The sequence below is a fragment of the Dermacentor variabilis genome, chromosome 10 (assembly GCF_050947875.1).
Source record: "Dermacentor variabilis isolate Ectoservices chromosome 10, ASM5094787v1, whole genome shotgun sequence".
In the NCBI taxonomy this organism is placed as follows: Eukaryota; Metazoa; Arthropoda; class Arachnida; order Ixodida; family Ixodidae; genus Dermacentor; species Dermacentor variabilis.
Window position 1 is genome coordinate 2045502 of NC_134577.1, and position 15072 is coordinate 2060573.

General features: G+C 52.5%; 1 protein-coding gene across 1 annotated transcript; it reads right to left on the reverse strand.

Moving 5' to 3' along the window:
* Positions 1-10757: 10757 nt before the first annotated feature.
* Positions 10758-14091, reverse strand: LOC142559851 (uncharacterized). The gene is made up of 2 exons (XM_075671531.1): positions 13696-14091; positions 10758-10967 (listed from the first exon to the last, which is right to left on the reverse strand). Exons 1-2 carry the CDS (start codon positions 14089-14091, stop codon positions 10758-10760), a joined length of 606 nt encoding a protein of 201 aa, XP_075527646.1.
* Between the last annotated feature and the right edge of the window lie 981 nt (positions 14092-15072).

Sequence of the window (15072 nt, forward strand, 5' to 3'; positions counted from 1 at the left end):
TGCAGGTTGGGCCTTGCGTCTACAAGAATATACATATTCTATTATGTATAAGTCAGGGCGCCTGCATAAAGACGCTGACTGCCTGTCCCGCAATTCCGTGGATCAACCGGACGATACTGACGCAGACTCGGACATCAGTGTTCTATCCCTCTCCGGCTTCCTCCATATTGGCGACGAGCAGCGCAAAGATCCTGTTCTTCGAACACTTATGGAACGCCTAAGCTCCTCGCCCAATGACCCGTACCTCCGGATGTTCCCCTTGCGCAATGGAACTTTATACCGTCGTAGCGTTCGTCCTGACGGCCCGGAACTCCTCCTAGTCGTTCCCAAGTACCTGCGACTAGCCGTGCTCCAGCAACTTCATGACGCTCCTACTGCTGGACATCTGGGCATCACTCGTACATACGACCGCCTGCGGCGACCCTTCTTCTGGCCCGGCTTTTATCGCTCTGTGCCCGTTATGTCGCTTCTTGCGACCTGTGTCAGCGCCAGAAGACACCTGCTATGCCTTCCGCTGGTTTGCTGCAACCAATTGATATCCCTACAGAGCCCTTCTTCCGTGTGGGCCTAGACCTCCTTGGCCCCTTTCCTATTTCCATTAAAGGAAACAAATGGATTGCAATAGCAACCGATTATGCCACGAGATATGCCATCGCACAAGCGCTACCAACCAGCTGCGCTACAGATGTCGCCGACTTCCTACTACACGACGTCATCCTGCACCACGGCGCCCCTCACCAGTTGCTGACGGGTCGCGGCCGCTACTTTCTATCGAAGGTCGTCGATGATCTGCTCTGCTCCTGTTCTACAGAACACCAGATTGCTACCGCGTACCACCCTCAAACGAACGGCCTCACCGAGCGACTCAACCGCACGCTAACTGAAATGCTGGCCATGTACGTTTCCGACGATCACCGCGACTGGGAAGTCGCTTTACCATACATCACTTTCGCATACAGCTCGTCCCGTCACGACACTGCCGGATTTTCACCATTTTACCTGTTGTATGGCCGCGACCCCATCTTGCCCTTTGACACGTTGCTACCTTCCGCAGTACAATCACCCAGCACTGGTTACGCTCGCGATGCTATTGACTTAGCCGCCCAGGCCCGAGAAGTCGCCCGTCATCGCCTCAGAGTCACGCAAGCTTCTCAAAAGCGACGCTACGACCTTCGGCACCGAGTCTCCCATTTTTCACTTGGTTCCCTTGTCCTTCTCTGGACGCCTTCACGTCGCGTCGGCTTGTCAGAAAAACTACTTTCCCCTTATTCTGGTCCGTACCAGATCTTACGCCAACTGTCCGACGTGACATGCGAGATCGCCCCAGTCGGTCAGCCTTCAGTGCCCCCCAACGTCACAAGCGATGTTGTTCACGTCGCCAGGCTGAAGCCCTATGTCCCCCCATTAAGTGAGGCTCTATAACTTGCACCGGGACGGAGCTACTCCGCCGAGAGGGTGATGTTACGGTGAAAGGAAGGAAGAAGTTGGATTGGACTAGAGGAAGACGAAGTCTGGCAGTTGCCTGAACGCCATTAACCTCAGTTGTAAATATACATTATTTTACACTCGTGGGCCTGCTTTCCCTCTGCAACAATATTTTTCGTCCATCGACCTTCGCTCCGGCTACTGGCAAATTGCCGTCGATGACATGGACCGCGAGAAGACAGCTTTTATTACTCCCGATGGCCTGTATCGTCAGTTCAAAGTGATGCCTTTCGGTTTATGTAATGCCCCGGCCACATGTGAACGAATGATGGACGCCCTCCTACACGGTTTCAAGTGGTCCATCTGCCTCTGTTACCTGTACGACGTGATCGTTTTTTCTCCGGCTTTTGCGACACACCTCGAGCGCCTGTCGACGATACTATCTGTTTTCCGTCAGGCGGGGCTACAACTAAATTCGTCCAAGTGCCACTTCGGTCGTCGTGAAATTTCTGTGCTTGGGCATCTCGTTGATTCTTCTGGTGTACGCCCTGATCACGATAAAATACGGGCAGTCAAAAACTTTCCCGTGCCAACATGTGCCAAGGATGTTCGCAGCTTCTTGGGCCTTTGCTCCTACTTCCGTCGGTTTGTCCGAAATTTTGCGAACGTTGCGCGCCCTCTCAATCAGCTCCTCAAGAAAGACGCTGCATTCATTTGGGGCCCTGAGCAAGCTGGTGCTCTGACGGAGCTGATTGGGCTGCTTACGTCCCCGCCCATTCTCGCTCACTTTGACGCGTCAGCTCCAACAGAAGTCCGTACCGATGCCAGTGGTCACGGTATCGGAACTATCTTGGCACAGAAACACCAAGGGCGAGAACGTGTTATTGCCTACGCCAGCCGCCTTCTTTCCTCTGCGGAGAGCTATTATTCTATCACTGAACGCGAGTGTCTGGCTCTCATTTGGGCAGTGAATAAATTCCGCCCCTATTTGTACGGATGCCAATTCACAGTCATCACTGATCACCACGCTCTGTGTTGGCTTTCGTCCCTCAAAGATCCTTCAGGGCGCCTTGGCCGCTGGGCTCTGCGCCTCCAAGAATACAACTATTCCGTTATATACAAGACCGGCCGGTTACATCAAGATGCAGACTGCTTGTCGCGCCATCCTGTCGACCCTCCTGACGTTTCTGCGGCCGGCATACTTGTCACCGTTCTCTCTCTGGCTGCTTTTCGCGACATTGGAGCCGAACAACGTCGGGTTCGCATGTTTGAACTTCAAGATGGTATATTGTACCGCTCTAACATGGGCCCGGACGGCCCTGCCCGACTCTTCCTTGTGCCTGAGTATCGGCGTCAGACTGTTCTCGCCCAGCTCCATGATGTACCGACTGCAGGTCACCTTGGCGTATCACGGACTTATGACCGCGTTCGTCGGCGCTTCTTTTGGCCTGGTCTATACCGTGATGTCTGCCGTTATGTCACAGCGTGTGATCTCTGTCAACGACGCAAAAAGCCGACCACACTGCCTGCTGGTCGCCTTCAACCACTTGACGTACCATCAGAACCATTCTTCTGTGTAGGTGTTGATCTTTTAGGCCCTTTCCCTACGTCTGCTTCGGGAAACAAGTGGATTGCTGTAGCAACAGACTACGCCACCCGATATGCAATCACACGGGCTGTTCCGACATGCTGTGCAGCCGATGTCGCCCACTTCCTCCTAGAAAACGTCATCCTTCACTACGGCGCCCCTCGACAGCTCCTCACCGACCGAGGCTACTACTTTCTTTCTGAAGTTGTCAATGACATTCTACACTCGTGCGCGATTAAACACAAACTTGCTACTGCTGACGATCCACAAACGAACGGTCTGACCGACCGCCTTAACCGCACCCTTACTGACATGCTGTCCATGTATGTCTCCGATGACCATCGCGACTGGGACGTTGCGCTGCCGTTCGTTACTTTCGCCTATAATTCGTCTCGCCATGATACTGCAAGCTTCTCTCCATTCTTCCTCTTGTTTGGCCGTGACCCTACGTGACCTTTCGACAACGTTCTGCCTGCTAGTCTGAATTCCACATTCGAGTACGCCCGTGAAGCCATACTCAAATACCCGACGTCGACTTGTGGAGTCGCAGGGCAATCAGCGGCGCTTATATGACACCCGCCATCGTGACGTCCATTACACACCGGGCGCCCTGGTTCTCCTTTGGTCGCCGTCGCGACGCGTTGGCCTCTCGAAGAAGTTACTTTCACGCTACTCCGGCCCTTATCGTGTCTTGCGTCAAGTAACTGACGTCACGTACGAAATCACCCCTCTTGAGCCAACCGTGGCTCCGCATCGCTCCGACGGATTCCACGTCGCGCTTCTTAAGTTGTATCACTCGCCGGCTTCCTAACGAGCACCGAGCCGGTGCTTCAGCCGCCGGGGGTCATGTGACACGCTGACGAAGAAGATGTAATCATCGTCGGAAGAAGACGACGTTCTGGGCTTCGCGCGCTGGCTACCATCTTGTCAGCAGATATAATTGTTGTAAAGATTCTGTAAATACACGTCTGGCTGTTTTTAAACCCGTAACAATATATACGATGCAACGCCGTTCCTCCTCTGTTGTTGCGACGCGGTTTCACCACAGAACACCTGTACAAACTTTCACCGGCTCCTCCTCTGACATCATGCCAGATGGCGCGGCGAGCGGCGCTGCCATAAAAACCCTTAAACTTCGTAAAGTAGTGACACTCGCCTCCTCCGCCTTCACTCCTCCTCGTTCCTTCTCTCTTTCACGCTCTCTCCTCGACCATGGCGCCGCCTACGCTGCTCGAGCGTAGCGACGGCGCCAACATGCGCTCCTCGCCACTCCGTAGACGCTTCTCGAGTAAAAATGGCGCTGATGCACGGCGCCAGGGCCCACGTGATGATATTAGGCCAATAGCGACGCGACGTCGGCCTCGGCCAGAGCGCGCGAGGAGGCGGCATTCTTCAAAGCGTGGCAGTACTTTACGAAGTTTAAGGGGCTTTACGCTGCCACCTGCGGCGGTTGCTAGGCAACCGCTCAGCTCGCGGTGCGGCCACCGGCTACAGCGAAACGGCGAGAATACGGCCAATGTAGCTCTCGCTACAAAAAGAAAGAAAGAAAGAAAGAAACAAAAAGAAAGTGCTTTGCGAACAGCGGCTGCGATTATGGCCGATTCTTAGCCTATCCCCCCTAGTGAGTACAAGTCATAAAACAACATCATCATTATCATCTGGTATTGGGGGCGAGCTCCACCACTGGAAAAGCTGGCGCCACCGTCGGCGTAACGTGGCATGAGGGATCACGTGGACACGGCGGTGGTGGTGGGATAAACTTTATTTCTTCTATCTACAAGAGAGGTGTGAGCTGAGCCCTAAGGGCCCAGCCCTTACAAAGTCTAGGGGGTGGTCCCTAGTTCGGGTCCCCCGTGACTTCTGCAGCGGTTTTGGCTCGGGCCACCAGGGCACGTTGGTCCTGGAGGGTTGAGCAGCCGAGCAGGACGGCCTCCCAGTCCTGTCGGGTATGGTGGGGGTTTGGGGGGAAAGCAGGGTTGGAGGGGCATGCCCACACCATGTGGTATGTTTCCGCAAACACTTCCCCACAGTGCGGGCACTCGCCCGAAAATGCCGGGTTGAAGTGTTTCAGCACCGTCGGGTACAGTACTGTATTCGTGTAGAGACGGAGAAGCCAGCGCTCCTCGGTCTTATTGAGGCCTTTGCTTGGGGGGAAGTATCGGCCATGATTAAGCTGATACAGCTGTGTGATTTCTTTGAAGGTGATTGCCGGTTTGAATTCACGGACCTCGTCGACGGGCGATAGAGGGGACGCCCGGAAATGAAGCGCGCGGGCTGTAGCGTCGGCTACTTCGTTCCCCTCTATTCCCGGATGAGCTGGAGCCCAAATAATGGAGAGCCGGGGTTCGAATCCCTGGTTCTCACATCTCTTAAGGGTTTGGTAGGCACGATATGGGGTTTGGCATTGTTCGATATTGCAACAAGCACCCCTCGAATCAGAAATGATTACTCGAGATGCTGAAGCTGCGTCAGCAAGCGCGATGGCCACCTCCTCCGCGTGAGTAATATTGGGGGCCCGGAAAGTGAGGCCGTTAAGGGGTGTGTCGGCGGCCGCGTGGATTGCTTCGGAAGCGCCGAAGCGAGCTGACGCAGACAGCCGGCAGACCGGCAGACAGCCATCGGCTACAACTCGGGTATGCATCAAGCACATACGCGAGGAACATTTCTGCTAGGGCGCCGGGACTGCGCGATGTTCGGTTAGAAGCAGAAAACGCGCACTGCGACGCTCGCGCGCGTCCGCTGCCCGGATAATGTGATGACGGTTTTGTCTGTTAACTTGTTGACGCTAGATACTGGCAAGATCACTGGAACGGAAAGGGAGCGGTAAGGCGCACATTAAAAAAAACGCACGGCATATGGTCATGTTTGTGTTATGAATTAATGCACTGGATTACGAAAAACAAGCACAGGAAAATCGCACGCTGAGAAGACCGATAGAGTGCGACGCCACTTGAGAAATAATATTGAAATGTCCAAGAATTTAACAGACAAATATTGAATCGTCGCAACGGCACATCACATTCGCCGTAGCTAGGCATTGAAGTCTCTATAGCGGGATTATTTTTGAACAGTTTTGATAGCTCCCACGCAAGAATGGTTGCTAACTTGCTAGTGTACTGTGAAATGCTCATATGCTGCAGCCTGAAGCTCACGGCACGGTGCGAAAATGCGCCCACAGCGAAAGCAAAACATTGTGCGCAGACATGCATGCAGACGAGCAGTCCAGTCGCTGCGAACCCCTGCGATCGCTGCATTGAGGCTTCACTCTGTTATGCCCGATTTGGTTATACAGCCAGCCCACTATAAGAACATATTTCACATAGCTTGCTCTCAGCGTTTGCCTACTTTTCACGCAAGAAGCTGGTTCGGGAGACTCCATCGCGGCGATCGCACGCAGTGGCGTTCACTGTACGTATTCGGTAAAGAGAGAGCGTTTGTAAAGGATTCTGTGCTTTCCCTTTGCCCAAGATTATTATGTCGCCAGTCAAAGACTTCCCTCGTTTTGACAGTACCTACATAAATGTCCAGGAACGCTGCCGCGTGGTGTTTTTATTGAGCGCCGTAAGCGAAACCTATGGGGAGCGCGCCGCGTGATCCCTCATACTACGCAAGGGATGCGCTTCCGACAGATGGTGACTCCGTAACTCCTCGCCGCCAATATAATCTCATTCACTAAGATGGAGGTAAACATTGAATGTATCGCAGAAAGCAACAAGTAACGTGCAGGCCACTCAGACGGCGAAACTGAACATGTGTTTGTGGGCTAGTTGGTTAAGCATGATTACAAAGGCGGCGCCGAATAAAACAACACACGAAGAAGGGGGACACAGCGCCTAGGTGCTGTCTCGTGTCCCCCTTCTTCGTGTGTTGTTTTATTCAGCGCCGCCTTTGTAATCAGACGGCGAAGAGAAACCACGACAGACAGTGAAAGAACCATTTCTCTGTTAACGTATCGCGACTTAGGAGAATTCATCGTGCGCTGCAGAATGAGCGGACAGTGGTGTGTGCTGCGATGTGTGGCCGAGTGTGGCCAGTGTGGCCGAGCTTAAAGTACAAAGAAAAAAATCTGACGGAATGAACTTGGGAGGAACACGCAGATAGGAAGAAAACCGGAGGCCAAAGTAAACGTGGTGCTCCAGGGGTCTGGTGGCTTCACGGCCGGCCAGATGTCGATATATATATATATATATATATATATATATATATATATATATATATATATATATATATATAAACGTGGCCGCCATGACTTCGTGTTCAGTTAAAGAAAACCATAGCCAGCTGCAGATTAGCATGTTGGAAGTGTTAGTGGTTAAGCGCTGGATTTGAAGTCCACAGAACCTGAAATCGAACCGAAGGAATCGCAGCTATAGGCCTCATGCACTACCGATGGCGGCGCTGCGAACGGCGCTCGGGTAAAGCCCCTTAAACTTCGTAAAGTAGCGACACCCTCCTCCTCCAGCTTCACTCCTCGTTTCTCCTCTCTTTCACGCTCCCTCCTCGACCGTGGCGCCACCTACACTGTTCGAGCGTAGCAACGGCGTCAACATGCGCTCCTCGCCACTCCGTAGACGCTTCTCGAGCAAAAATGGCGCTGAAGCAAGGCGCGAGGGCCCACGTGATGCTATTAGGCCAATAGCGACGCGGCAGCGGCCAGAGCGCGCGAGGAGGAGGCGGCATTCTTCAACGCGTGGCACTAATTTACGAAGTTTAAGCGGCTTTACGCTCGGGTGACGCCGGAGGGAGGACTCTCCTTTGTCGTTATTTAAGCGCCGGTGTGTTTTTAAGTTTATTTACTAGAACCTTAGCCCTGCGAGCTCTCCTCTCTTTGCTTGCGGCAGATACGGGGCTGCGGTATCGACGGTGGTTAACGGCGACGGGTGCATTAAGATGGCGTGCTCTACGTACACGAGGGATGCCTGTACAGCCATCATCATCATCATCATTTATTATTCCCTTAAGTGTTAATTCCTTATTCCCTTAAGTTAAGGGACATTACATAAGGAGGGGGAGACAGCGATGGGAAAGCGCCATACATCAGCTCAAATAAAAAACAAAGGTAACAAAAATGCACAATAAACTGTGTAGAAAACATCAGGTATAAACAGAAAAATGGAAATACCTCAAACTGAGTAGCAATCAATTTGAAGAGAACGGTACACGTAAATGTGAAAAACGCTAAACAAAAGTGGCAATAAAGAAGAGAAGGAAAAATACACGATGACACAAGCAAGTCGGATTGGGAGAGGAAACGTGAGCAAAAGTGGCTATTTTGGGTTCAAATGGTCTCATAGTAACTGCCTAAATTTGGAGAGATTTGCAGCCGAGGAGGTTGCAGTAGCGCTCGCTTGTGCGGGTACAAAAGCGGGAGTCAAATTATGCGATAGCAAATGAGCTATCGGAAATTTTAGCAAAGGGAGAATCTCGGAGGAGGCCCGCCAAATTCTACTCAAAAACTCTCCTAGGAGGGACATAACTTTTATTCGGATTCCGACCCACGAAGAAGTTCCAGGTAACGAAGCCGCTCAAGAGCTCGCCCGAGCACTCCACCACCGGGCAACTCTAGAGCAGCCGGTTCCAGGGACCAACGATAACATAATCACTACAAGGAAGTCGTACAAAGCGAAAAGAAGAATCTTTCCGCCTCCGCATCGATCTCTCTCTCTGGAGGACGCTCGCATTTGGCGGCGCCTCCAGGGAAACAATTATACATCACCATATTGGATCTACTTAACTCAGACGAGGGACTATAACGACGTCCTCTGCAAAATTTATAAGGAGAAAGGTACGCTAGACTATGTAATATGGGAGTGTATTGGCTCCCCAGGGGCCAAGGAAAAGGTTGACAGTAGAGAAGCCTGCGAGGCCTTGCTCCAGAGCGAGGCTGAAGACGACCAGCGTCGAGCAATCCGCCTGGCCGTTGAGGCCGTGAAGACTCACCATCCTCAACGCGCGGGGACGGCTACGTCGCCCTCCCCTACATGTATGTAGGTTAAGAAGCGGGCACCCCAGCTCGGTGGAACAATAAAGTTTTCAGTCAATCGTCCGACCTAGAGATCCCAAGCCCGGTGCTTTACCACTAGGCCACACCGGCCGTTACTAGAGACGTTACTAGAGCACCGTACCGACCGATCATCGGCTCAGAAGGCAGTGAAGGCACTTTTATGCTTTCTCAGAACTTCTGGTTTGCGCGAGCGTCTTTAACTCAAGTGCTGTCCGTACACGTATCTACACCTTCTCTCTCCCTTCTCTCGCTTCCCCTTCTCCCTTCCCCCAGCGTAGGGTAGCCAACCAGACTCTAGACTGGTTAGCATCCCTGCCTTCCTATACTACTCTCTCTCTCTCTTAATCAATCAATCAATCAATCAATCAATCAATCAATCAATCAATCAATCAATCTCCTTTCTCATCTGCTACGCTCCGGCTGGAATAGCTTCATTTTGATGCATTTGCTCGCGCTCTGACTGCGTGCTCGCGCAACACGGCGCTCTCCAATTACCATCTGCATTTATACAGCGTAGCTGTATGGGCCTAGGGTAACGTAGAGTTTTCGTGTCCGCGCACAGAAACACATGTACCCGTAAGCAAGCAAAAAATGCAATGGCTCATAGCCCCGCAAGGCAGAGGCTACAAGCACTCAGCAAAGTGAAGCCAATAGTGCTTACATTCTTTCTAATCACGCATACAACATACAAAACAGCATGTCGAAAACTGCCATCCTCAATGGCTCATACATCCGTAAGCAAGTAAAGAATACAATTACTCGTAGCTTTATCGTAAGGCTCGTGGCTACTGACTTTGCGTGGGTTAGTTGCGATGAGACTATATATGAATACTCCTGTGGTCGTTGCGGTAATTTCAATGCGGATGTGCCGGAACCAGAAAGGGAGTAGTTTACGCGTTTGGACTTGCAGGCAAATGCCGCACCGATCCGGCCCAACCGACCACCCAGCCGCGTATGCGCACCGACTTAACATTATCAAAGAATGTGATTGCACATGCGACCTGTATGCCGATAAGTGTATATCACAGCGACCACAAAGCCCTTGTGGCCGTCGTTACTAAGTGATAACGAGTGATTCCAATAAAGTCTTTATCACAAGTTTTCTTACCACAATGTTTACAGATTCGCTGGTCATCCACCATCGCAGGGCTGAATGGCCTTGAATTTTTTCTTATCGTTAGTTTTATTATTTCCAGCATTATGATGACCACAAACTTAATATATTAAGTGTATCTTCCATATAACCGCCCGATGTGATGACCCAGTGATCAAATAGTGATCATGTGATCACGCACAATAGCACAATTACGCGCACAGCTTTGCTGCGCGGTTCACAGAATGGTATTTAGTTAACAGAATGATAACGTCACAGACAGTGGTTCACATAATGGCATTTGAAACATACAACATAGCCGAAATCAGCCGGTAGCGATATTCTCACACAGGCATTTTTGTCTCCCCTGCGGACGACGACGCGCGCAGGAGAACCATACTGCCGAGTGGATGGATGGATGGATGTTATGAGCGTCCCCTCAGGAACGGGGCGGTGGGTTACGCCACCAAGCTCTTGCTATTATACTGCCTGATGTCCTACGTAGGTTAAACAATAAAAAAGGAAAGAAAGAACACTATGAACTACCCCACCCAAATTTTCTGATCCCCTATTGCGAACTGTGCTTTTGTACGTCTCCGCTTTTTGTCGTTTCCCTCCTCCTCTTCCACCAATCCTCCAGACGTCTCTTACTGCAGCGCCCAGAGTGCAGCGCCCTTTTTGCGCCGTGATGCATAGAAGTGGTGAACTACGCTCGGTCGGCACCACAGCGAAGGTGGCATGCTGCGTCCGTGCGACGTCGGCAGAAGCTGCCGCACAGCAGACGACCTCGGTCGGACGCAGCCGTGGGAGCGCTGGACCTTTCTATGTTCTCTAGTAGGCTGCCCTAGGTTAGTGCTCTGCGTCAACAACAAGCTAAGGTCTTTTTAGGAGGCGTTGGCTGGCCACGTTAGTAGTTCCTTTCCGGTTAGATCTTTCTGGTTGTTCGTGCTGCTTTTTATTTTTTTGAAATTGCCTCTTCCTTCGACTTTCCCACTGCTGCTGCTGCTGCTGCTGCTGCTGCTGTCAAGCGCACCGCGTCGGAAGGGGAAGGGGCTGGTTCAGAGCTTGTGTATACATGACAGGGGTGAGTTGGAGAGAAAAGGCGATGCTCGAAACTCGTTTATCAGCCATCCACGTCGAATGCGCACAATGCCCTCTGAAGCTCCTTGGCGGTCGCCACATTAGCCGCTCGACAGCTGCAATTATCGGTGACTCCCCTCGGAAGCATTGCAGAAACTGCAGCGCTTCCCTTTCTACAAAGGTGCGAGTCCAGAGGGGACGTAGATATAAGTGTAGGCCGGGTGGAGGAGAAGAGGCCGTTCCCATACAAGCGAGGGGAGGGGGGGATGACGTGGGAAGGTACGCAAACCCTAGTAGTATACGACGGCGGTTGCGGGGAAACTGGATAAGCTTAACTTCAAGGTACGAAACAGTGCGTTGCTGATGGATGGATGGATACAACTTTCTTGTACGTTCGGCAAGCTTTAACGCGACCCGGGCGTTCAACGCGACCCGGGTCTCGCACGGGGGAACGTCAAGGCCCTGCCTCAATGCCGCCTCACGCGCATGATGGACTGCCTACGTCTGGATTCCGAGGTCTGAGCTGCGCAGAGCGGCGGCCCACCTCGACGACAGGGTCCCCGGGGCAACTGCCATCCCTCCTATAACTACATTGCACTCCCACAGCATGTGCTTGAGTGTTGCAGGTCCTTCCTGCCACAATTTGCACGTATCGTCCTGATGCTTATCTGGGAAGATCCGTTTCAGACGGAATGAATTAGGGAAGGTGTTCGCCTGGCGTTGTCTCCAGGCGACGGCATGCTTCCTGTTCAATTTGGGACTCGGCGGTAGGTATATCCTTCTGGCGTTCAAATATGCACTGGTTATGTCGTTGTATCTGGTGAGCCTGTCCCGTTCTGCTCTAGGAGTGTTCGCTGTCGCGCGAGAGGCGTTGCCCTGCTCGACGCGGCGGGTCATGTCTCGCGCTGCCCGGTGCGCCGTCTTGTTTAGGTTCGGGAGCGCGTCGCCTTCCGTGGTGACGTGCGCGAGGAACCATATGATCCGCGAGCTCGCGGTTTTGGATCTGCCCGCTTTGGCCAGAATGGACATGGCCTCCCTGGAAATTCGACCTTTGGCGTAATTCTTTACTGCCGTTTGCGAGTCGGTTAGTACGACTTCGCATTCCTGTTCTGTGAGGGCCAGCGCAATCGCTACTTCCTCCACTATTTCTGAGTGTTTGGTGCATACACTGCATGTGGTTCTGATTTTGGACTCCGTGTCTACGACTACGGCGGAGTATTTTTGTCCGTTCGGATGTTCGGCTGCGTCGACAAAGCGCTGTTAAGAACGGCCAGCTGCCGTGCAAGTTTGCCAGCCATTTACGCCAGCGGTGGGAACCTCATCTTGGAACGCCGCCGCCAACCTCTAGCCTCGTCGCCGTTGCGAGTGATGGAGTTCGACGAAGCAGTCTTTGTGCGCGGCACGACAGCGCCGCCCTGTTCTGCTGTGAGTGGGGGAGTTGCCGCGGGAACGTCGACAGGGGCTCCTTCCCGCGTTCCGACCTAGACGCAAGACAATGTGCTACCCGGAACGGCTCAGAGTTCTACGAAGCCCCTCTGACGTCGGCTCCGGACCATTACACCTGCGTGTATGTGCGGCACGTGTGTGTGAGTCCTCATCCTCCTACAACAGCCCTCATCCTCCTCCAAAAGGGCTGGTCTACGGTGACGTCGAACAGTGACGTCGAACGATGACTGGACGAACGTTTCCGTCCGCTTGGAATCAAGGGGGGACCAGGTGCTCGTCATCGTGCTCGTTGTCGCACTCGAGATGTACTAGTGAGCTGAGTGCTCGTTGTCGTGCTAGAAATGTACTCGTGAACTGTTTGCTGTATGTTAGTCTTGCGGGCTCCGTATGGGAGTCACGCTAGACTGTCGATGTGTGTCTTGTCTAAGATGTAAATAATGTAAATAAATCCTGTTTACCGAGTTCCCCTCTGCGACCTTCAACTCCTTCAAATGGTGGCAGCGGCGAGATCCTCCGACGACTCCTACAGCGCGGGTTTCTCTCCCCGCCAAATGAGCGGAGCAGAGCCTCGGCTCTTGCCTTTCTTCTACCTCGGTTGTAATCGGGGTGCACGTTTCTTGGGATGTTTGCCACCGTAATGGTGTCTCTGATTTTGTTGGGAATTTGTATTTTCTGGCCGTGCTGGTTGTGGTACGTTATGCCGAGCGTGTTCATAATGTACCTTCCCGTCGTGGTGGTCGACAGGCGTTCGAGCTGCGAGATGCCTTGTGCTTCGGCTATTTCTTCCAGGGTGTTGTATATGCCCAGCTGAGCCAGGAGCTCGGTGCTCGTCGATTCCGGGAGGCCCAGGGCTATCTTGTACGTTTTCCTTATGAGCGTGTTGATCTTGGTCTTTTCCGCGACGTACCAGTTGTGGTAGGCGGCTACGTAGGCGATGTGGCTGACAACGAATGAGTGGATCAGTCGAATGACGTTTTTTTCCTTCATGCTGGCGTGTCTATTGGTTATTCTCTTAATGATTCTCGTGGCACTGGTGACTTTGCTTTCGATCTTCCTCACGGTTTCGCCGTTAGCTCCGTTGGCCTCAATGATCATTCTAAGGATTTTGATCTTGTTCACTTTGGGGATTGCGTTTCCGTCTTCGGTGTACAGGCCGGCTTCCGTCTCTTCTAGATGGCTGTTGATACGGTTCAGGAAGGCGTGTTCCAAGACCTTACCCACGCACAACGTGAGAGAGATTGGACGTAGGTTCTCCAAACTCAACGGCTTTCCCTGCTTGGGTATGAGAATAGCCTTGGACCTCTTCCACTGCTCCGGTATGCGGCCTTCTCTCCAGCACTTGTTCATATAGCCCGTGAGTATGGTGACAGATCTGTCATCCAGGTTTTTGAGCGTTTTGTTGTTAACCCTGCCCGGTCCTGGGGCTGACTTGCCGTTGAGTCCTTGGACTGCCATTCTGATTTCCGCCTCGCTAAAGTCTTCATCTAACTTGGGACTAGGACTGCCAGTGTACCGGCCGTGCTCGACCGTCGGTCATTGCGGGAGGTATTTGTCGCAGAGTTTCATGACGATTTGCTTCTCGCTCACCACCCCTTTCTCTTTGTGCAGAAGTCTCTGCATGTCGGCTCTTTGCTTGGATTTGCTTTGGGTTTCGCCCAGCAGGTGCCTCAGCAGTCACCACGTTTTTCCGTTGTGGAGTTGGCCATCCGTGGCGTTGCAGACTTCGTCCCACTGTTGCTTGCTCAAGGTTTTGCAGTGCTCTTTGATTTGTTTGTTTAGTTCGGCTATCTTTTTCCTCAGCTTTCGAATTAGTCGCTGGCCTTTCCATCGGGTTTGCATGGATTTCTTGGCTTCCCAGAAGTGGGCGAGGCGACGGTCCATCTTCTCCGTCAGGATTTCGGGAGTGATGGTTTGCGTGGCTTCCTCGACATCCCTGGTCAGGTCCGCGATCCATGTGTCAATGTCACCGATCGGCTCGTCATCTAGCCTGATATCCGGGTGCTCGCGGAACTTGTCCCAGTCTGTCCATTTGAAGCTTTTGACCGGGGGGGGGGGGGGGTTCCCGCTCGGGGGATCGTGATCTCGATGATCATGTGGTCGCTACCTAGGTCGTCTAGGGTGTTTCTCCAGGTAGCCCTCTCGATGTTTTGATCATTGTTAAGTCCGGTGTGGTATCTCTTGCAACCGTATTGCCCATTCGCGTTGGGGCGCTGGAATCCGTGATGAGCGTGTATTCCAAGTCTTGCGAGTCCTGCCATAACTGTTTGCCCTTGGTTGTGGTGTGGCCGTATGCTCCAGTATGGCACGGCGCGTTGAAGTCCCTACCCACTATTAGCGTTGCTGATATTTTTGAAAAATAAACACCATGCATATTTGCATATGCCAAACATGTCAAGCGGACAAATTACGCAGGCCGTGCAGAGGCACAGCCGCCTT

Coding starts and splice junctions, on each gene's coding strand:
- LOC142559851 (XM_075671531.1), bottom strand. CDS start 14,091: ATGGCAGTCCAAGGACTCAACGGCAAGTCAGCCCCAGGACCGGGCAGG. Junction 10,968..13,695: donor ACGGAGCTAACGGCGAAACC/GTGAGGAAGATC, acceptor TTGTTGACGCAG/AGCACTAACCTAGGGCAGCC.